The sequence below is a fragment of the Ptiloglossa arizonensis genome, chromosome 2 (genome assembly GCF_051014685.1).
Source record: "Ptiloglossa arizonensis isolate GNS036 chromosome 2, iyPtiAriz1_principal, whole genome shotgun sequence".
NCBI lineage: Eukaryota > Metazoa > Arthropoda > Insecta > Hymenoptera > Colletidae > Ptiloglossa > Ptiloglossa arizonensis.
In genome coordinates, this window is record NC_135049.1 from 14,196,791 (window position 1) to 14,219,705 (window position 22,915).

A 22,915-nucleotide genomic window follows, 5' to 3' on the forward strand; every position below is an offset into this window, starting at 1 on the left:
GTACCGATCCTTGTAATCTGGAGAATTAGAAATGTGAGAATAAAAATTTGGAAAAATATTCTGGTAATTTAATGTCTGCCTATCAAAATCGTCCTAGGTACAATCTATTGTTCAGTGTGTACAATTGCGGTTTCAGAAAGCAAGGAAAATATATTCTATTTTCACGATTACATAACAAGGATCAAGTGGAGTATACGCATATATTTTCACTTCGCTGTAAGTCACTTACAAATACTTGAGCTCGAACATTCGTTTTTTATATATAAAACAACTTATCATAATGATTTAATAGATTTACATTCGATTTTAGTACAGTGTATGCTCAAAAAAGTTTCCTTCTACGTCCAAGTATTTTGTATCCTCGTTGAAGATTTGCGACGTAATTCACATTTGTGCATCTTCAACCTGTTCGTGTTGTTTCCATTACTCAATCCGTAAAAAATTCCTACAACAAAAATTTAATAGCATCGGATAATCAAAGAACTACTCTTCTCGTTTAAATATACAAGGAAACGTTTTTGGATACACATTTCAATAAACGCAAGTCTAAACCTGGAGATTGCTGCCATAAGTTGCCTTTAATTTATCCTCTACCGTGCAACCGTGCACAAAACTAGCTCAAGGTCTTCTTAATACTCAAAGAACCTGTACGATCCACAAAAATTGGAACATACTAGCAGATTTTCCAATGGATTCTCACCTATCCAAGAACCTCTGCCGACGTGACGATCGCTGCATCCTTCAGCTTTAGGACCGGTCAAACAGACCCAAGCGATACCTTAATCTTTTCTCTACATCCCAAGCAACTGACAGTTTTACTTTTCAACCCTTTGGTTCCTACCACTGACTACAATCGGCATCCACGTAAATACCTGTAGGTCCTGAAATGTCGACTCTAGTTGGCATCTTCCAAACGAAGACCTCTAAGTCCAATTTGGGACAGTGTGTGACAGACACACTCGCCACGAATTTCCCCGTACAAAGAAAGAAAGCACATTCGCGCGAACTTACGCCGTAGCTGATGTTTTTTTTAAAATACACAACGTTTAACCGAGGGTAACAAGCGTACCTGCTGGTAACATCGCGGCGACGTTTGCAAGGTCCTGGACCCCTCCCTTCGCAGCTACCTCTTCTCGTGCCGTGATGCACCACTACTTTGCTGTCGCTAACCCGCCGAATGTCCATCCCTTTTCTACTCGAATGCGAGGTGACGAGTAAAGACGCGATCTCGGGCTCGTCGTCCTCGCACAGTATCGTCGTGGATGCTCCGTCGAGTTTCGCGCGTTTCTTCGGGGCGAATCCGACCTCGTCCCCGCTGCTGTGACACTCCTCGAGCTGCTCCAACAGGTGCACCCGTTCCTTCTGGAGGTGTCTGATGTCCGGGGGCGGTAGCAACGGCGGTGGCGGTGCGGGCGGTTCGACGCTGGTCACCACGCTCTGCACGGCGTGACGACGAGACGGTGGCGGGCAGTCGTCGTCGTTGAGCTTACCATCGCCGAGCACGCTGCTCTGGTAGTCGTCGTGGCTCGCCCCGCTTCCCTGACTGAACTCGTCGTAACTACGGAATCGACGGGGAGCCGGTTCGCTGTAGTCGCCGTCGTAATAGGTGTCCTGATAGGACCTCCTACTGCTGCGGGACATCGCTGTCGGGTGAGCCGGACTTGCGCCCGGTGTACTGCCACCACCGGACGTGCGGGAGTAACTCGCCGTTCTCGACCTCGGGGGCGTCTCGTAGCGGGTGAACCTGCTACTCGAATTCGACACCGTCACCCCCGTGTCGAAACTGCTACGCTCCCGCCTGGAAGGAATCCTTCAAATAACGGGTGTACTATATTTCCACGGTCTCGTGCGAGTACCACGTATAGCGCGTGTATCGTTTCATGCCACGTGGGGTTGGCTGCTGGCCTAATTGCGGACTGGCTCATTATTATTTCTAGCTGTTTGTCGAAGAAATCGTCGGTACTACTATCTGGAATCGTAATCTACCCGAGGATTGCTGAAGTACTGCTAAAGTATTACTGAAGTATTACTATCAGAAGAACGAGTCAATCGGAGCAGATGGAACGAAAGAAGGACTCTTCTTACTCGTGGGGCATTACTTGCCTCCATGTGACATCAAGTGATACACGCACGCTACGTAATCTACGTATTACGATCCAAGAACGAACTTGGTCGAACCATCTTTTAACTGTAAGTTGTACGAAAGGTGTCCCGACGAGGTGTCCGGGGAATTTTGAGCGATTAGCAGATCGCTTCGCAGTCAATTGATGGTGGAAGTTCTCGACTCTTGGGTGATAATATGAGAATCTTTAGGTCTCTTCTAGAGATTGGCACTGGTGTGAACTATCGAGAAAAATGTAAACAATAAACTCCAAATTTCTCTGTATTGTCAACGGATTGGGAGGTATCTTCCGGGTGAAAGTAAATTCGAATACCACCTGATTCGGACTATTTTTAATAATACGGAAAACCTCGACTCGAATATTGCATAATTAAAAATAATTCCGAACGAGGTTGTGTTTGGGTTCGTTTCACGAGACGCGTTCGCTAAATGGTTTGCTTTGCAACCTGAGATAAAGATCGTTAATATTCATAACCCAAGTCTACCGAACGGGTGAAAAAATTTTTCGAATACCTCTCGAGACACCTTCGGACACGTTGCAACCTCAATCCTTCGTAAGCACACACGTTCACGTGCGGTTTCGAATTCGAAGTGTCTTCAATGATCAGAGACACCCATAACGTAGCGTTACGGGTAAGACTACACAATGCGCTACAAAATATACATACGAGACATCGAAGGTCGTCGCTGGAGAAGGCCTCGTGTCCCAAGGTTTTTCACCGGCGATACCCTGCCGCTCGAGGTGCTCGTAGAACGTTTCCTGGCACTCCCTGGAAGCGAAGTCGACCTGCAGCCGGCGTCCGCGTAGCGCTGCTCCCCTCATCTCCTTCACGGCGGCTTGTGCGCAGCTAATCTGCTCGAAGAAGACCAGAGCGTGTCCGCGCTCTCGATCAACTACGACCTGAGATATCGGTCCGAACTGATGGAACTGCATGTTCAGGTACTTTTCCGACATACAATCTAAAAGAACGTTCGAGAAATTGTAATTTTATCGTTGTCGATAACATTTCCGTCGAACCCGATTCACCGCTCGTTAATTTCTATCGAGGACGAATAATCGTTCCATTTGTCCGAAATGATCGCAAACACAATTAAACGACTGAAACTAGATATATTTCGTACAATTATAAAAAAAGAACAAAAAAAAAACGTGACATTTGCATCAGGTGTAAGCACACGCCCTTTTGGAACTATGCTCGACGCCAACTTGGTTGGCTGCTCAAGGCCACGTCCCCACCACCTTACACACTGCTCCCCTCCCTCGTGGCAATACTACGGATCCCTCGTGTTTCTTCGATTGGACTTACGGAAGCACGTTAACGCGATACGAACAACCTTCGCTCGTCTTCTGGCCGCCAAACGATACCTGTTTGCCCTCTTCTTTCGCGCCTATATTTTCTCATTTCTTTCGCGGACGAAAGTTTCATTGACACGGTGTACATATCTGTCCTCGTCTATATTCTACATCGTGTTTCATCGTACGGGCTACTGCGCGGGAGTAACGTTGCATCGGCCAGAGTTTCGAAACTATATCGACGGAGACGGAGTGGGGGAAGGTCCCTGAACCTCGCGTCCAGCCCAATGTCACCGCTTCTTCGTTACCGACTGCGCGTTTACCGACGTGGCAAGAGCAACAGCGATACCCGAACGGTGTATGGTGGGGGGTTACCCTTCGATGACCCTGAGCGTCCAAACAAGTTGGCGTCGAGCATAGTTTCATCCAAGGATTTATCGATACCAACTATTGGTAACTTGTTCGTACGGAAAAAGCTACCATTTGTCGCTCGTTACGATAACTTGATGGTATAAATATATTCGTCGAGGAACGAATTTGGCGGAAAAGGGGCATTCGCGACCGCTTTACGATAATTACCTCCAATGCCATCGACCCAAACACAGGACGTGGGCATCGATTTTCCAAATCCAAGTTTTATTCGATTTGCACCCAGATGTTCGCCGTCCATCGATCGCATAGCTTTGACGACGCTACCGATGTCGGAATATTGGCAGAAAGCATAGCTTGACACCGCGCCCTGTTTCTTAATATCTATTTCCTGTAAGATTAAAGAAACATCGTGTTCACTTTCGTGCGAGCACTGTTGTCGGTTCAGCTACGCTTAAATATCGATGTAGTTTTAAAACGATGCACGTACAATTTTAGAGTTTGTGTACAGAGTGTCTTACAACATTTACGCAAATTTTGAGACTCACTTGGAGTGGTTATTAAAAAAAATATATATGTATTATTCGGGTGTCTACAACAGAATTTCACTCTCGTAATAAAATTGCAAGCCAAATGTGAAATAAATGATGTAAAATTAAATTAACGTATATTGTTTGAAGAAATACACGCTGGCGATTATTCGAGTTCTATTAATGCATTTAGTGAAATTTTGTAACAGCAAAATAAGCTTTCGCACAATTCCTTGATTTACTCCATTCGGTAAAGTTTTGTTTTTATTTTCTATTTATGTGCAAGTAGCCTGCTCAAAATAATTAAAAGATCGTGTTCCTAGACAATTTCGGAGATTCAAACATCTGGGATAAAAAATATTGTTTGTTTAATACAGAAACGTTTTCACTAAATGTGTAACTTACAGGGTACATTGCTATTTTTAAAGTAGCTTATGGGATAACGTAACATAAAATCATTTAAGTCGCCGGTCGTTTAATTATTTTGAGCCACATTTATTATTAAATGTTTAGTTGTTGGCAAAATATTATTTAGAAGCAATTATTTTTTTATTAGATTAATACTTGACAAAAGTATTAACCAGTTATTCATCTAATACCAACTTTATGACAAAACACCGTACTAAATGTAACACTGTTTAACGAACGATTCCAAGTCAAGGACAGTGAATTGTCGATTATAAACATAGATAGGATCAATTACATCGATCTATCGATCTTTTTACATTTCCAAAAATTGCCAACATCTATTTACATCGACGCAAGTTATTTATAAAAATACAATTCTGCAAAAATGAATTAAAAATGTATAATACTATCTCTATTTTTTCTCTCGTTCAATGAAAGAAAATAGCCACGTGCGAAAAGAACTTATCTCGCGGCATGGGAAATCATTTTTGGCGCTGGGTATCATCCCTTTTGCGGCGGTACAGTAACTCCTCGATTAAAGTTGCACACTCGGACCCACTTAAAAGACTTTTAATGTGTACGACAGGCGATTTTCTTTCAGGAATCCATCTTCTTTTTCCCAATCCGAAGCTGAGCGTCGCCTGTACCATTCGATCGGCGTAGAGAGTTAAACAAGATACACCGAGAGAGACAGAGCAACGGTACCACTGATACGAACTACCAATTTTCATACTTTCCATTTCATCCTTACGAGAACATTGCCAACAAACTGGCGAGATTTTCCCGAGGAAAACGAGTCCAAACACGACCCAGTTCGGACAATTTTCCCTTACACGCGTTCGATGATTTTCAAAAATGAGTCGCACAATCTATAATTAGTAATACTCCAAACAGGGTCGTGTTTGTACTCGTTTTAATCGGCAGGACCTCCCCGATCCGTTGACGATACTCTCACAGGGCTGCGACGACAACCGCAGAAAATCTTGCGTTTCATATTATCGTGTTTCCAAGAAACTCCGTCTCGCCTGCGCGTCGTCCCTCTCGTCGTTCCGGTTCCATCCCCGGTAACTTTAATCGGGGTAGAAATTCGAACTCTTAACGAGGAGCAACTGTACCGCATTATTCGGGGTCGCATCCTGCTCGAGGGAAACGGCAGAAAGCGTACGGGAGAACTTACTATTATCTCGCCAAACGGTTCGAAATGCTTCCTAAGCTCGGACGCGGTGACGTCCTTCTCGAGGTTCCCGATGAAGAGCGTGCGCGTGGCTTTCGGATGGTACTCGTCGAGCTCGGCCTCGTAGGGTCGGAACTCGTTGTCCTCGACATCGTAACCCTGGTAGGGTGCGACCTCGATCTTACAGCCGAAAAAGAGTTTGTCGTGCGACACCTCGAGGGCCTTCTCGACGTCCTCGGGCTTCTTGAAGCAGACCAGCGCGTACCGGTCGCCGGCCGCCCCCACGACCTTCACCCACGTCACTTTCCCGTGTTTCTTGTATTCGTGGAAGAGGCCATCCTTGAGGGAGGTGTCGCTGCTACGCGCCGGTAAATTACGGACGCAGATAGCGAGCGGCCTGCGGTCCTCGGTGACGGCGGCATTTCCGGTGCGGTGCGGCGAACTGCCGGGCGACGTGCTGCCCCCGGAAGTGCTGCCGGCGGAACTCCCGCTGCGGCTGCTGCTGCTGCTACCGGAACGGCTACTGCCGCTCGGCGAGCTGCTTCCGCTTCGCGATTTTCTGCGCTGTTTTTTGTGCTGTCGTAGCACGCCGCTGCTACTGCTGCCGCCGCCTCCGCCGCCGCCTAGTGGAACAACACGACCAATGTAATCTACTGCACGTGTGTAATTCGGTTTTCGTCGATTACCCCTTCTTCCCCTTCCGACCGACCAACCAACCAACCCCCTCTCCCCTCCGCCCCGCCGCGTCGCGAACCGGTATCTCGTCGTCGCGCGATCGACGCCGCCGTAACCGATCGACTCGTTATTGGTTCGCGCGAACGTGCTCGACGCCTCCGCGTTTCGTTGAATTAATATCGCGACGCACTATTCGTCCGGTGCACCACCGGTGGTGCACGATCGGGACCTTCGACACGTTCAATGCTTTCACACGTTGTAAAGTATATTCGTTGAAAACGGTACGACGATTCGATAAGTGTGTTTACATTTATCGTGTTCCTTATATACTTCGAGCTTGCACGACACAGAGCTCGTTTAACAGTGCGAGGCACGCAGATTGAATAACGAGTCGCGAGAAAACGACGAAGAGGCTGGTTCGAATTCAATATTGGATTGTTTCTTTTTTTACGTTTTCTTAGAGATTTGAATCTTGATTGGAATATGTTGTATGTACTGCGGCGAAGTACGAAGAACTTCTCGATACAAAATCCGTTGTTATATTTCGAATCGAGGACAAACGATGGTTGTAAAACAATAATAGTCGTCTCGTTGAACTACGTTACGAAAGGTATGTGTTTACTCGTTTTCGTTTCGATTCGATTGGTTTTTCACGGGAAAATACGAACGATGAAAAAGCTTTCAATTTGTGGGAAATAGTGGCTATTTTGATGCAACGTGAGTAGTTGAGAATCAAAATCGTGAGATCTACGATCACCGTGTATCTTATTATTGTTCCAAGGAGAGTGTGCTCTCGTTCGCGCGATTTCACGTTCTGTCACGAAGCGCGCGCATTGAATGATTGTCGAGTGTGCTCGAAGAAAACATGAATCATCCGTGTAACGTAAGCGATAGAAGGGTGCATCAGGAACGATTGGACAACGTCATACTCGAACGGAAAGTGCCTACCCCTCAAATGGAAATATTTATGCAATATTTTGCGGCGTACGTTCGACGAAGAATAATTGTCACTATTTGTTTAAATTTGATGTTACGGCTCTCTTACAGGAAAGGGCAAAAACTTTGAAAAAATTAAATCAATATCGTAACGCATATAAATGTCTATAAAAAAATATATATACACCGAGTGGTTTAAGAGACCTAACTCGACTTCCTAACTACGCACGACTTAGTAAATACAATAGAATATAGAAAAAAGAAAATGGAAAAAAAAATATGAATAATAGCGGTGGAACAAATGAGCTATAGAATAACGGAAAATTGTGAATGTCGAGGATTCGCGAACAGATTCACCGAATGAGAATTTGGCAGAAAAAGAGGAACAGTCGCGGACAAAGATCGCCGTTTGTTTAAAAGAACAAATACTCGGGTAAAAGACCCAAACAGCGGACACGTAATTATCCAAATACAAAGTATTAGGTTGTTCGGGAAGTCATTTCGTTTTTTCTTTTCGTGAAAACGAAAGACGATCTTTTTAGAGCGTATAAACATTTTATTAAATTATATATTCTCCATTTTGGAAAACGAAACGACTTTCCGAAGAGCCAAATGTTTCCACTGTCCGTGTACTATCGCAACAAGATCCGTAAACATGTCCATCGAGGGGTCGGACTGTACCTTTAGGGCGACCGGAAGGCAAAGGGCTCCGAGAAGCAGGTACCCGCGAGGTAGCCAAACGAGACAAAAAGGTAACGCGATTGCGAAACTACCGAATCTTAATACGAGGCGTCGTTATCTAACGATCGTAAATCGTCAAGTGTCAGAAAAGCCTTGATGATCAGGACCACGTGTCGGCCGCGGGCAAACGACACCCACACACGCGTACAGAAACGCACGGGAGCACGCGGGCATAGCTCGGTCGCGTATCGCCCCGAACGAGTCACGGAAACGCGTGCGCGCGCGCACACGCCCGGCGCAACTGGATAACCCCGCACCCGACGCACGAAAACCACCCACCCACACGCATGCGTCGTACGCAGGCGCGCGCGCCCGCGCCCGCGTTCACGCTCGCGCGCATACGAAACGTAGAGACAGAGAGAACCAAAGAAACACGGACGTATCCACCTGCAGAAACACACGCGGACGTGGACGCAGACGCGGACGCAGACGCAAAGGTGGTCGGAGTAAGCGTGCGGCCGGAGCACGAGCCAAGAGGGAGCGTATATAGCTGGTGCGCACCGTGATGTACGTGGCGTAAGAACAATTACCTTGCTCGTCCTGGTAGGCGTCGTTGTTGGCAGGCGAGGGTGGCGGCGGTGCGTTCCCGTATCTCGAGGTCGTCGACTCGTAGGTCGACCAGGAGGACGGTGGCAGGCCACCACGATGACGGTCTAAATGGGGCGGGGGCGGCGGCCCGGAGGCATACGGGCCGGTTCTCGAGTAAAGCCGATCCCTCGCCCTGGTCGATGTCACGTGGTAAGAGCTGGCAGGAGGTGGACGCCCGCGGGGTATGTAGCCGCCAGGATCACCGGGAGAAGGATCCGCCGGATGGCCGCCAACGACGACGCCGCCGCCGCCGCCGACGCCGCCGACACCGCCGACACCACCCCCAGAACCGACCCCTCGACTGCTTCTCTCGCTGCCGTAGAAACTGCCGTGGGAGCCACGTGACTCGAAACCCTCTCCTCCGCGTTCTCGGTCTCGGTCCCTTTCTCGCTCCCTCTCACGGTCCCTCTCCCTCTCCCGGTCCCTCTCTCTCTCCCTGTCTCTGTCACGGTCCCTGTCTCGATCCCTGTCCCGGTCTCTGTCCCTCTCCCTCTCCCTGTCCCTCTCTCTGTCGTTAATGCCGCCGCTGCCACCGCCACTGCTGCCACCGCCACCGCCACCGCCACCGCCGACGCCGACGCCGCCGACACCGCCAACACCGACGACACCGCCGACACCGACGACACCGCCGACACCGACGACGTTGATTCCACCGCTTCCGACGGCGCTGCCTCCGCCGCCTGCGACTCCGACGCCGCTACCGACGCTGCTGCTACCGCCACCGCCGCCGCCGCCGCTGACTCCGCCACCGACGTTACCGCCGACGATACCGGAACCGACACCAACGCCGCCGACGCCGACGCCGCCGCTACCGACGCCGCTGACTCCGATTCCGCTGACTCCTCCCCCGCCGCTACCGCCGCCGGATCCGTGATCCTCCGAACTTCTGAAACAACACCCAACGTACGCGTTAACGCTTTCGAAGACGCCTTCTTCGGGGGCATATCGGGGAAAACAAGCCGCGCGCTAACCAACCGGACGATGGAAAGTGGACGAGAAACGGTGGTGGTGGTGGTGGTGGTGGTGTTCCTGCTGCTGGTGGTGGTGGTGGTGATGGTGTTGGTGCTGGTGGGGGAGAGAGAAGATGGATGATGGGTGGAAGTGGGTAGGGAGCGGTGGTTCCCACCCGCCTTAAGCCGCGATACCACTCGCGGCGCGCGACGTCGTTAACCCTACAGAGGTTCTGGCGCGGATCTCGAGAGACCCCCAGACCGACGAATATTACGGTATAACGGGTGGGAGAACGGCGTCCAATCCGGACGAGCTTTACTCGTACGCCGTGCGGGTAAAACTCCTCGTTGTGCACGTGGTATCGTGGGTGTACCATTCCGAAACCATCGTACCCCCATCGAAAACTAAAGCTCGCGCCGATCTCTTTCGATCGAAATTCGGAGCTATTTTTCACCAGGGTTTCTCGAATGGAAATTTTTTACTTTGTTCTTAACCCTTTCCACTCGAGAGATCCTCGATCGTCGCTTAATTCGGTCGCCAATCCGGACGAGCTATCCTCGTACGCCGTGCGGGTAGAAATCCTCGTTGTGCACCTGGCGGTGTGAGGACCACCAAGCACTCCGATAAGACGGACACATAACCCAAACACCAGGATCACCGATAATCAAAAAACCGTGTATATAAGCCACCGTTCGCCGAATAAAGATTCATTCGTTGCGCCAGCTTACTCGGGTCTAAACCGCTGTTCGTCACCAATCGCGTACCATTACCTGTAATTACGCTAGTATATTCTCTACGGAGATATTCGATAAACGGTAACTCTCTACGGAGACTTTCGTCGAAACGGTAACTCTTCACAGAGACACGTTCGCTAAATGGTAACTTTTGGTGATTACCTCCTATTTCTACGTAGTAGGAAATAAATCGAAATACTATTATTTTAATATTTCTTTTCGCGAATCGTGGGTTAAAGTGCGCGGTTAAAACGATTTTAAAATTATAATATTTTTGATTCGCGATCGGATACGGTCCCGTAACAGCGGCATCGTGGGTGTACCACTCCGATCTTTCGATCGAAATTCTGAGATATTTTTCACCGAGGTTTCTCGAAAGGAAATTTTTTACTTTATTCTTAACCCTTTCCACTCGAGAGGAAACTCGATGGCCACTTAATTCGGCATGCTTTCTCCAATTCGGAAAACCATCGTGATTTGGGATTGAAATTAAAATTCAATTATTCCTTTCTTGTAAGATATAAACGTACCTATAGGAAATGTTGGAAATGTTTTAAATTAATTACACGATTCGAAGGATTTCATCGAGGAGCTGGTTTCTGGTAAGAGAAAAGCTTCGAGTGCAAAGGGTTAATAATCGTTGACCCTACGGAGAAGATGTATCAACGAAACGTGGATGGTGTAACCTTGGGAACGGAATGATAAATGTACCACTGTTCGATATCGGAGAGTTTTAGATTACGCTTTAAAGTTTGTCTCGTATCGATCGGTGATAAAGCGACTTGATCGTGAGTACCTCGTCCACGAATCACACTGTTGTATAATTGGTGAAATTTACGAATACATCCAACCGAGTGTACACTACGAATATATATACTATTCGCATTTGTTAATTATTTACTTGTCTCGTATTGATCAGAACGGTCGACATTTCGAAAGAGGATGTTAATAACGATTAACGCTCGCTGGAATGAGACTGGTTTCTCGTTTGAATTCTGTAACTATTTCCCGATCGATCGTATATGCGAATGATGTTTTTAAAATATCAATCGCCAGGTCAAACGATACGAACCGGCTCGTGTACGGAATATGTAATATACAGTTTATACGGTTGTGTATACAATTCCTGCCATCTTCGAATCCACTTTAGATTTTCTCTTCGATATCGAAGAATCGATATCGAGGATCTTCGATTCGTTCGTTGTGTATTTGGAACGACTTGTTCGAGTTACGGACAAAAAATTTCTCTACCCATGCTTCGCATATTGATAATCGATGGTCCTTAATTTCTTTTTTTTTTTAACACTGCGCGAGCCACTGTTCGAATCATTTTCGAAAAATTTATTTCTTTTCGAAATAGTTATTTTCCGTTCGAAAATTCGATACGCCTTTACGGCTATCTTCGAACATATCGAATAACGAATACCTCGTTCGTACAATTCGAATCGTATAATTTCGATCGTTCGATCCAATAACGTGATTCGACGCGATTGCGTTCGAATACTAATGGAATGCGCGCAATTATGCACCACATGGCTGTTTAAGGTGCAACGTATTCACAAAACTCGCTTGTTGCAAGATCGGTTACGATATAATAATTCCGTGAAAGCCAGAAGCAATAAAATTGCTCGGGTATCCGACTCTCGCGAAATAATAGATTTCGATTCGTTGTTATGTACTAAAGATCGAACGTCTATTTAAAAGACGCGCGTAAACGTGTATTACAAGTATCCGTACTCTAATTTCAGTAAACGTGTAGCCGTGGATTGTTTCCCGTATATTTAACACATACGAGTCTATTATTTCGTATATTAACGTATCCGTGTTTCAATTCGTATAATTTTCAAAATATGGCGATTGATTCGCGAAAGAGAAAGTATCGTTTCGCACATTCGAGGTCGTAGACGCACAAACAAAATAAAGCGAATAACCGAATTTATGGAACTCTGAAAAAAAGAATGCGAATTCGAAATACTCAAAATCCCCTCCAATGTCGTTACTTACTCGCGAATATTAATTTTCAATTACTGGAAATATTTTCGTTCCAAAAACAACCGTTTATTGTCAAAAAATGTTTAAAATACCTTAGATGGTACGTATGATCGAATGAATCGTGTCAATGAATTGGTTTAGAAATTTATTTCTGTAGCCTGAAAATGTTGTATACCATATTTTTCTTTTGCAAACTAGTGACCGTGTTCTAAAAATTATACAATCATATTTTCCTTCTACAAATTAATAACTGCGTTCTAAAAATTATACGAGTTAAAATACGAGTGCGTTACGTAGCTAAATACGTAGCGTGAAGTAAATATCACCAATACGTATACAATGTACTCGTTGATCGATTGGTGCTTGAGTAAAAAAAAATATAAATTTCCTATTTATTTTATTTAGCACCTTTATTAAATACGAGGTTACGGGTGAATAACATAAACAGAAATATTGGGTTGTTCGGAGAGTTATTTCGTTTTCCAAAATGGAGAATATATAATTTAATAAAATGTTATTTATACACTCTAAACAACCTAATACATAAGCGGGCGCGCGCGAGAAGCAAGGTGAGAAAAAATGCTGTTATTCGAACCTAACTTCAATAACCTCGGATAACTTCTTTTCGAACGCGCAAAAAGAAGAGTGCACACAATCGCGAGTATATCGCGAGCTCGTAATTCCACGTACCAGGAACTGATAAATTTTATGACGAAACTTCCTCTAGATCCCTTCGCGCTGAAAACATCAATCATTCATTCGACGCCTCTGGCGCCAGTCAGGTGAATGTTATTTCAAGTTCCGCGACCGTTGGTCGGTTTACTTCTCAAATGTTAACTCGGCAGATATTTGGAACCTGAACGTCAACTGTGCATCATTGAATTTCAGAGGAATGCGCACGCGGTGCATAGCGTTGAATATCGCTTATTTTATTTCCAGAAATCTATCTAGGTTTCCTATGACCCGTCCTTGGAAAAAGCCAGTGACATTTATACCGAGTGGCCAACAAATGGAAATCAATTCTCTCGAAAATTAATTTTATCTCGTACCTGTCATTCAATTTTGCAGCATCGTTTGCTTCTTGGTAATATAAGTCGTTACGAGACGCCCTGTACGATTTTAGATTCCTTTGTTCCAAGTGCTTCGTCGACGCGATAGATTAAAAAAAAAAAAAACTATGCGCAGCGAAGACGGTCGTGCCCTTGAGCATAGAATGTAAACAGCGCCAGACCCGAAGTAACCCTAATCGGGTGCTTAAAGTGTAAGGTGGACCGGGCCCTCTTGCGGCGAACAGTTTCAGTTATTCGATATTCAATATGTTTGTACCGGTAAGTGTTCTACTTTTGTTCAACTTGTGACACATTCGATGTATAACTTGTAATATATTCTCGTTGTATTATATTTCAAACCGAAGTATTTTAAAAGCTGAAATTAAATTATTTATAGGTACACGTTAAATTTATGTTTAAACGCCCAAGAATTAATATCTACCGCACACTTATCGAGGGAAAAAAATTTCTCTTCGAGAAAAGTATGGACAAAGTACGCGACGAACGGATAACACCGAGCCCAACCCAGATGTACAAAGTACCGTGTTGCAGCCAACAGCTTCTCAGCAATCGCTCCAAGTGTGCCTCGAGTAAATCGCTATATTCCACGCGCTATACGTTAAATTATCGTAATAACCGTCTAACTCGTCAAAATCATAGATGCAAGCGTTCACGAGAGACGCCTGTAACCAACCCTTTACCCTCCAGCTCGGTTAATCTCTGTCCCACGAATACATGATTTTTTCTCGTCGTCTGACACTAACCGCTCTTCCTACTTACATCTTTATCGGAACGGTCGTATCCGTCGGGGTCAAAGTTCGAAAACGTGGCTCGATATCATGATGCTGCGTCGAAGTTCGCCGTGTATCTTACCACTCTTTCCTAAACGTGTTTATGCACATGCATAGGTGGGTTTCCTCTCTCTTTCTCTGTCTGTGTACGATGCAACGACATGCACGAGCGTGTAATCGCGGCGAAGAATCAGCGGCCTTTCACCCGACGCCTCCTCGTGTTCATTCCGTTACCATACGGTCACCCGTGCTTATCTCTCACCTTCGCGAGAAACTTCGACCTGAATTTCTTTAAAGGCTGGATTACGCGTGGCCGTTTCTCGTTTCTCGAATGATCTTGTTTGCCTGCGAGAAGAACCGGGACGACGTTGCCATGCGCCGACTTTTACACGCGCCGCGGCGAGCCGGTGAAATTTTCCGTTAACCAGACGTCACCCTTTTTATTAGGATCGCCTTTGTCCGGACACACCTTCCCGTTTCGACCATCGGTCATTTGCATAATCGAGTTTCGATGCAATTTGCATTGTATCCTCCGCGAACATTTGCGCAACCAATTATTAATCGCGAAATAATAATCCTTCTATTTTACCGTCAATACCACGCGGAGGTTAAATTTCTGTTCCGATAGTTATCGTTTGACGTGTAACCTACTTTTTACACTTAAAATCGGTAACACGTTGCGATACGGATGTATTGTCCGATTGTGACGATAAGAGTAATGTAAAAAAAAAAAGATTGTAGAGAAACAAACAAACAAACAGGGCAACCGGTTCACCTTGAACAACATAACCTAAACGAATTTCGTAAGGTTCCTTGCGAAATGCGTCGATACAATGGCACATGATTACGAAACTTAAAATTTTGTATCGTAACGTGAAATGAAATAAACGCAGAGAAATTTTTGGCAGTGCAATATAACACAAAGTCGTTTGTTAATTTAGAGATTTAGAAATATTTTACAGCCAAACACACTCTGTGATAGGTTTAAGTGTAACGAAACGAATGCTACGTACCGATTTTTTTCATTGGTTCGTACATTCGACTCAGTAGCGCCCTCTGCACGCGTACTTCTGTAATTTCTTTTCATCCACCCGACCCAGATCTACCCCATATTTATTTCTATTTCTTTTACGACCGTTAAAAAACGGATTAAAAATAAATCTTTTATTTCAATATTTCAGATAAAACGATTTCAGTAGTTCCAATTAGATTTCTTATCGACCTATATATACTTCGTATAAAACGACACTTGATCGAGATGCACTACAGTAAGTGTTTCACCGTTATTAGTTTCATCGAGTCGGATTACACAATGATAAAAATCAAAAAAGAAGGGACAATCTCTCTCGTAAATTATATTGACGCGATTGAACAGATTCCATTCAACCGTCTCGTAAGCGTTCTAATTACGTGAAAACACGAACAAAAACTCAGTCGATAAAGAAGCTATCCGTAGTATAAAATAAATTTACAATGGATGTTTACAAAGTGGAAAGATAAGGTAAAACCGGTGACAATCGTTTAATCATCGTCCCGTTTTACGCTACTAAGATAGTTAAACATTTAGAAACACGTAAACAAGTAAGGTTAACCGTAGGAGCGTTTAATGTCGGTTTCGTGACGCGAAGATCGGGATAAAACAGTTCAGCTTCGAAGAAGTGTGTATATCCTTTTGTACGGTCTCGCATGAGAAACGTGATAACTTATTGTCCACGGATACGAAAAAAAAAAAAAACATACCGTCGGTCTAGAAAAATATCTGCAACTGAGCGTGTACAGTCATCTGTTCGTGTACGAAGGACAAAACGATATACGGTATCAGTCACGCGACCGATGGCAATTCGATATCATCGCCACGGATGCGGGAAAACGTGTCTTCGAAAAATTTACACCCAGATAATCTGACCGTTCTTCGGGATTACGCCGGTTTATCGATTTGACTTGTTATTTCGAAATATGTACTTGAAAAATTCTAGATATAACACGCGACATCTAGTTTCGTTACTAATGTACCGACGTGAAAGTTACCGATTCTAACGTCCGTATTAAACGCGATAATATTACCGATATCGATACTAGGTGACGCATATTATAGATAACGCCTCTAAACGAATTTTTGTACAACAGTTTTCATTCGTATCATCAAACCGTTACAAATTACAGAAATGTACGATTAAGGGTATATTTTTATTTTACTCAAAACGCGGAACGTCAAGTGTGTACAGAAACTGTGTTATAAATCTGTACGTCGTTTACGTTCTGTCCGTTAAACGCGTGTGTGGTATTTTCTGCGTGTCGATGTTTACCCTCGGAAAGTGCAATACTGTTCCTTTGTTATGACGGGCGACGTACACAATTTCCTAGAATCTTGTGTTTAAATTTGCCATAAAACACTAGTTGGCATGACCGCCGATAAGATATTTTCAGGGTTGTATTACCATGTTTGCGTACACTCGCATATAGAGAACAAATAGGACCATCAATTTTGTTCTAAACCAGTAAACGTTCTACATTACCTGTTACTAAATTTATATTGTCACACGAGCAAAAGTACCTCCTTAAATAGAATGTTGTACGACACGGGAATAATTGATATAAATTATTCGTAAATATTTGAGGAATAATTCGTTCATACAGATATTCTGCCGCGTGATCATTTTAATAAAACGGCAACAATAAAAAAGAAATTAACTTGACTACATATTTTAAACTGGTGTATAAGTCCATCCATATAGATGATTCATATGCAAATCGTAAACCTTGTTATCAATTCGTAAACCGCAAACAATGATGTCACCGTCGGAACCGATGCTACGTACACCTCTATTTGTTCGATAATGTGATGATTAGCTAATTAAATATATACTCGACGAGTAAAAAAAAAAGAGTGCAGTACATTTTTTGTAAGCGATCAACGTTCCGGCAATTCCAGATTAAGCATTCGTGTATCAACAAATTTCAACGTTCATTGGCATGGAACTTTCCGTTTTTGATCGACGTAAATACCTATCGTATTTATTACATTCGAATTTGTATCGTTATTACATTAAAAAAGAAGAACACCATCGAACATTCATCGATTCTATCGAAGTTTTGTTTCATTTGTTTCGTGTACAGCTTTTCTTAACTATTCCACCAATACGATAGTTTTAATTATTAGAATAGGGGAGATTGTTTCACTTTTCTTTTCTTTATATATCAATTACATTTCCGTTACGAGAATAATAATTTGTAGTGGAGAATAAATTTTTGTTTCTCAAAATATTGCCAACGTCTCGAAGGACACAGGTTCGAAGTCTTTCTAGTACGTTACTGCGGTAAACGAAGCCTCTTTCTCCCCTCCGTCGCGGTTCACAGCCACTAACGTGCTACTGCGCGCGCGCATAACCGTACAGCATGGCAACATTGCGAATGACCACGTCGTCACGGTCACCTGACTTTTCGTGGAAATGCGACGCTACCGCGCGCGCGGATAAGGTATGTGACGAATACTGACAGAATCTCGGCTTTATATTATTCCAAATCCTCGAATACATCTTCGAATTTGAGGAAAAAGTCCTAATAGTTGAGATGCGCGGATATAACCTCCCTTCTCGCACAACGAACAGAGAAAATACGAAGCTTTTCCTAAATCGTACGCGATAAAGTGATTCGGACCAACGCGTACGGAGACCGGAATAGCCAGGGCAGTGAACAACCGACATACGTGTACGTGTATCACGTGGTCTGGTAAAATGAGTGCGTGGCAGAAACGTTTTCGACGTTCGAAGAGTGCGCAGAGAATACGGATTTTGTTTGGAACGTCACTGTGTCTGAACAACGGATACGATAACCGGCCTTCTTTCGATCGATTATCTACCTGTTTATTTCCACGAATACGATTTCGTGCTGGGACTACGTGGGCTCTTGTGACCACCGATATCGGTATATGGTAGCATTGTATGGTCGCCGAGAAACGCGAACATAATCGCTACTGAAAAATAAGCGCAAAATATGGCTTCGTCGATATCGTAGCCGGGCGTTAATTAGGTTGCGTTCGCGATGGCAATACATTTTTTCCCTTCATCAGCAACGAAATTTGTCGAAGCGGTTACGTTGCATTATTTCGAAGATGAACGACAAATTTATAGGGGATATGAGGTCGTTCTAGAAATCTCACTGATTTATGAAACTCATTATTAAGCGTACCATTCGAACGGGGAAATACATTCTATCGCAATATTTCGTTGTGCATTGCATTTAATGTGTACCTGCGACGAATTGCTTCAATTTCATTTAAATCTATTTGAAACGCGGAAATATATCTTTCGAGCAGCATTGAAATTGGTGAAATACTTTATTGGATTATTAAAACGTTCAACTCATCCCAGTCGTTCTACAGCGAACGTTGGTAAAGTTATTTAACGTCAGAAAATGAATGCACGAGCAATTCAGGAAATTAAGGTTCTTATCGATCGCAGACGTTCAGTAGCTCTTGCGTTCTCGGCCATGGACGTATTTCGCTAATTCAAAGGTCTGCGCCTTGTTTAACACTTTTCTTTTATAAAATATCGCTCTTAACATTTTAATTCTCTCTCCACATATTAATTTTACCCATATATAATCTAGATGCTTTAATCTTTGACCTTAACCCTCCGGTGGAGAAATGCATTTGTCTTACACAGTAGCCAATCGGAAACGATTGTTAAAAACAAAGATGTTTACATCGAATTTTACCTAAGCACAAAGTACGTGTCATCTTTCTTTTAATCTTTCATGATGAGATACATATCTCCGATTCTGTATGAAATATGATAATGAAATCCCAAAGAATACAATATCAAACTTTACCTAGACATAACCTCTACATTTTTGTTTCTTTGGTTTTTTTTAACTCTCTGCAATGAGCCGTATATTTTCTACTTTGCATCAAACAATTAAAAAGGGAAATTCATGGGAAGATATGTCAGAATAAAAGAATATAATATTCGTAATAATTTGATATTAATCAAGAACTTGTGGGAAGCGGTTTACGGTTCGTAGCCCTCTAGTGGCGGGTGTAAGAGTTAATAGCAAATTTCTCGTAAAAACGATTGCAGAAAATCATCATATTATGATGTCGCAAACTGTTTTCAATCACTTGAGAAACTCGCAGTTTGAAATAAAAAAAAAAGAACATAAAGCCGACGTCCAGTTGTTTTTAATCGTAACATCAAAGCATAGGGTTAACATATATGCAATAATTTTCGTTTTAACACAGCCCGATTTTCACTTTCGTATTTAGTTTAAAAATCTATATACGTACACATTGCAGAGAAGTTGAATGAAATGTATACAATCTGCACGTGAAAAGAAAGTCGACTTTCAATAAATTCTTCGATATTGCTTCGAATCCGTGTTTGATATAATCAATACACTTATGGACAATAGAAATACTTTTCAATAGCACTTTCTATAATCCAAAATCACCGCAATCCAATACTACATCCACCAAATTGATAGAAACGAAGAAAGCACATTTTTCACACATTGTACAACGCACACATACATAAATAGATTATTCTTATTCGTTCAACCGACATTTTGGTATATCATCTATAGACAATTTTTGTAAAACATTCTAGAAGATTAAACATAATTACACATCTTAGATTCATTTTCCTTAGTCACTTAGAATTATAACTATGTTGGACATACAAGGAAATTGAAACAAGATTGAATTATTAACACATGGAATACTATGGGGGTCACCGGTGACCGGCGACGCCAACATTAATAGAAATACATAATTAGAATAAATGTCAGTACTTATAAATTTTTCACCACCACCATTATCACCATAATGGTGATAACGCAGAAATTAATACAGTATAAAGCACATAAATATAGTCTTATTTATACATAAAATATACACCTATTATGCGCGCACTTTGCGATGTGTCATATTAAAACACTCCAAAGAAAGAAAATGTAAACCAGTACAGTCTTCATAATATGTCACGACTTTTTTAGTACAACTTTTTGCGGTCGTCCTACGTAGTTTCTTTGAATTTTTTCATAACATATTTTGCAAAATTATCGCACAGTTCTAGCTTTTCCCAGTATTTTTTTTAACTCATGATGTGGTTTTTTCAGCAAGCTTTCACGTGGAAAAATATGAACGTCAATTTCGTTAAATATATTGCTATTCCCAGCCTAAAATCGGGAATTTGAATATTTCTGCGAGTTATCTGTTTGAATAATATCATCGCGTTTACAATATATGGATTTAATAACAGTTCTACTGCTAATTTCCGGTATCACTTTACAGTTTTGCGCAATAGCGAACTATATGTTACCATTTGGTCAGATAAATCAACTGAAGATATCCCTAAATTGTATTCTACAACTATTTTTGATTTTTTATACGAATAAGTATGAAATTACCCAATAGTCATTTCTGCTGAATGTTACAACTGATAATTGTAAATAAAAAAAACAAGAAAATCGCGTAAAATCGTCGCAATGCGTTTCAACGTCACGGGTCACCGGTGACCCAGTAAGATAAATTCATTAAATACGATTATGCACCTCAACTTATCTGTTGTAGATAATATTTCAACATAATGTGTATCGTACAATTTATGTAAAATTAGCGTGGTTTTAACTTGTTAATGAATTTGCCAACATTAGCGAAATACGTCCGTATTCCTTGACGTACAAATATATTCTGCGTCTTTTCTTTTTACACATAAATTACATGGTAATTACATTGAACGTTTTGGTCATTTAAATACACATACATTTATTGATTATTTTTTATATTCGCTACGAAACTTAAACTTTATGTTTGTTAACAAATTCGCGTGTGAGTAACTGCAATTACTCTCTGAACGCATATAGTTATAAAAAAATACATTTTTCTTTACTTCTGGGATAGATGCAAATTTATACAGTTTTAGAAAAGTTCACTTTCGGTTGTAATGCAAAAACTACCAAAAGACTACGAATCAAGATCGATTTTCGTTTCCCGCAAGTTGTCGATTATTATTAAATTTATGTACAGGGTGTTTAAACACAATTAGAACGGATTGTACTTCCTGTTATAGCATTGCATATAAGATTTATGTGTTTTACCAGTGCAGCTGGATATCTATAAAGTGTAATTGCTCATTCTTTTTAAATAAACCGATTTTTCTCATCATTCTGTGTATATTTCTGTTCCTTCCTTACTCCACCAATCATTGATTGCGTATGTTAAGTATCACAAATTCATTCTTTGGCACACTGTAGATTGTACAAACTCCTCAAAAATTGAAATCACAATTGCACATTCCCAATTGTTACTGTTCTTTATAAACAGGGTTCGTTTCGTAAGTAGCACAATATAACAAAAAATTCTTTCCTTCTACTTTTTGTGATATAACAGATTATTCTTGTAAGCCTTACATTTTGATGCATTACGTAAAACAGTGTTGTTATTATATAAAAGGCGATCGCTCGTATTGATAAATCTATGATGCAACAGCGCATAAATCCAACAATAGATCCGAGCTAGAAATTGTAAGAAAGATCCAGACGGTCCGTGAATTTCATTTGTATAAAAATATAATGGTACTGGCTGCTCGTTGGTAACGTTTCAATGTCGTTTTACCAGCTTCCTGTGACGTGTAATTTAATTAATTCTCCCGACGTGACTCGTCACGAAAATCGACGTCTATACGTCTGTTTTCCGTTACCAAAATAACACACTACCTTGACATTGATCAACGGTACGTATGTAATAACATTTTTATGAATTATTGAATCCATTGTATCGCTTGAACATCGTGACTCGTCATAACTCGCTTAAATACGATCCGATCCGAATCGAAATATTTTTCAATAGTTTCACATATTAAAAATACCACGATAATACTTCCGAATTATCGTTGTGGAAGGTAATAAACGGTCAGGAAATTGAATAAAAGTATCTCAGCAGTGCTAATATAATAATAGTACTACTGTGATAATCGTACGTACTAATATTGCTGATAATCGTACGTACTAATGGTGTACAGTGTATTAACGTATTTCATACGATACTGTTCGAGGCTTTTGAAAGTAATTCATCTTCATTTTTTTTTCTTCTATTCGGAATAGTGTTTCCGTATTATAATGCACAGTGGTTACAGTCGGATTAAACTTAACTGGCTGGTCATGGCGAGATCCTCTACAATGAATAATTCCAGAAACGGCTCCTACTTTCATGCCAGCTGGTCTCTCAGAACGACAGAGAGCATGTGCCAGCATGTTTGCACAAAGAGACGAGAGATATAGCGCTGGGGTCGCCAACTGGTATGGAGGGAATCGGTGACCTTGAGCGACCAATTGATTTTGACCTTATAACCTTTTCACTCCGTTATCGAGATAAGCTTTTACTCTTGCTTCAAGTTTGGAGAGCAGTGTCTAATGATGGGAACGTAAGCTGTAGCGTAACAGTTGAATTGCCTAGCTCGCTATACTTGGAACAAAATCACATGGCTGCTCAAGGTCGCTTCTGTGACCCCTGGGTGACCCTCCGTGACCTTGAACGGGCAGTTGATTTTGATCCCAGTATAGTT

The 22,915-nt window shown here is 42.5% G+C and overlaps 2 protein-coding genes across 6 annotated transcripts in view; one reads left to right on the forward strand and one right to left on the reverse strand.

Annotated features, from left to right (window-relative positions):
* Positions 1-22,915, reverse strand: part of LOC143143504 (uncharacterized) — a 109,492-nt gene that overhangs the window by 13,961 nt on the left and 72,616 nt on the right. For 3 of the 5 annotated variants that reach the window (XM_076304800.1, XM_076304797.1, XM_076304801.1), the window contains 5 exons: positions 8,780-9,723; positions 5,901-6,520; positions 3,996-4,176; positions 2,791-3,082; positions 1,070-1,810 (listed from right to left, as the gene is read on the reverse strand). In XM_076304800.1, the coding sequence (XP_076160915.1) occupies positions 1,070-1,810; positions 2,791-3,082; positions 3,996-4,176; positions 5,901-6,520; positions 8,780-9,723 (2,778 nt within the window). The remainder of the gene's footprint in view (positions 1-1,069; positions 1,811-2,790; positions 3,083-3,995; positions 4,177-5,900; positions 6,521-8,779; positions 9,724-22,915) is intronic. The other 2 variants (XM_076304798.1, XM_076304799.1) reach the window with 2 other exon arrangements.
* LOC143143505 (uncharacterized) lies at positions 13,313-14,418 on the forward strand. Its single transcript, XM_076304802.1, has 2 exons — positions 13,313-13,842; positions 13,961-14,418. The coding sequence occupies exons 1-2, from the start codon at positions 13,831-13,833 to the stop codon at positions 14,300-14,302; spliced, it is 354 nt and encodes a 117-aa protein (XP_076160917.1). The 5' UTR covers positions 13,313-13,830; the 3' UTR covers positions 14,303-14,418.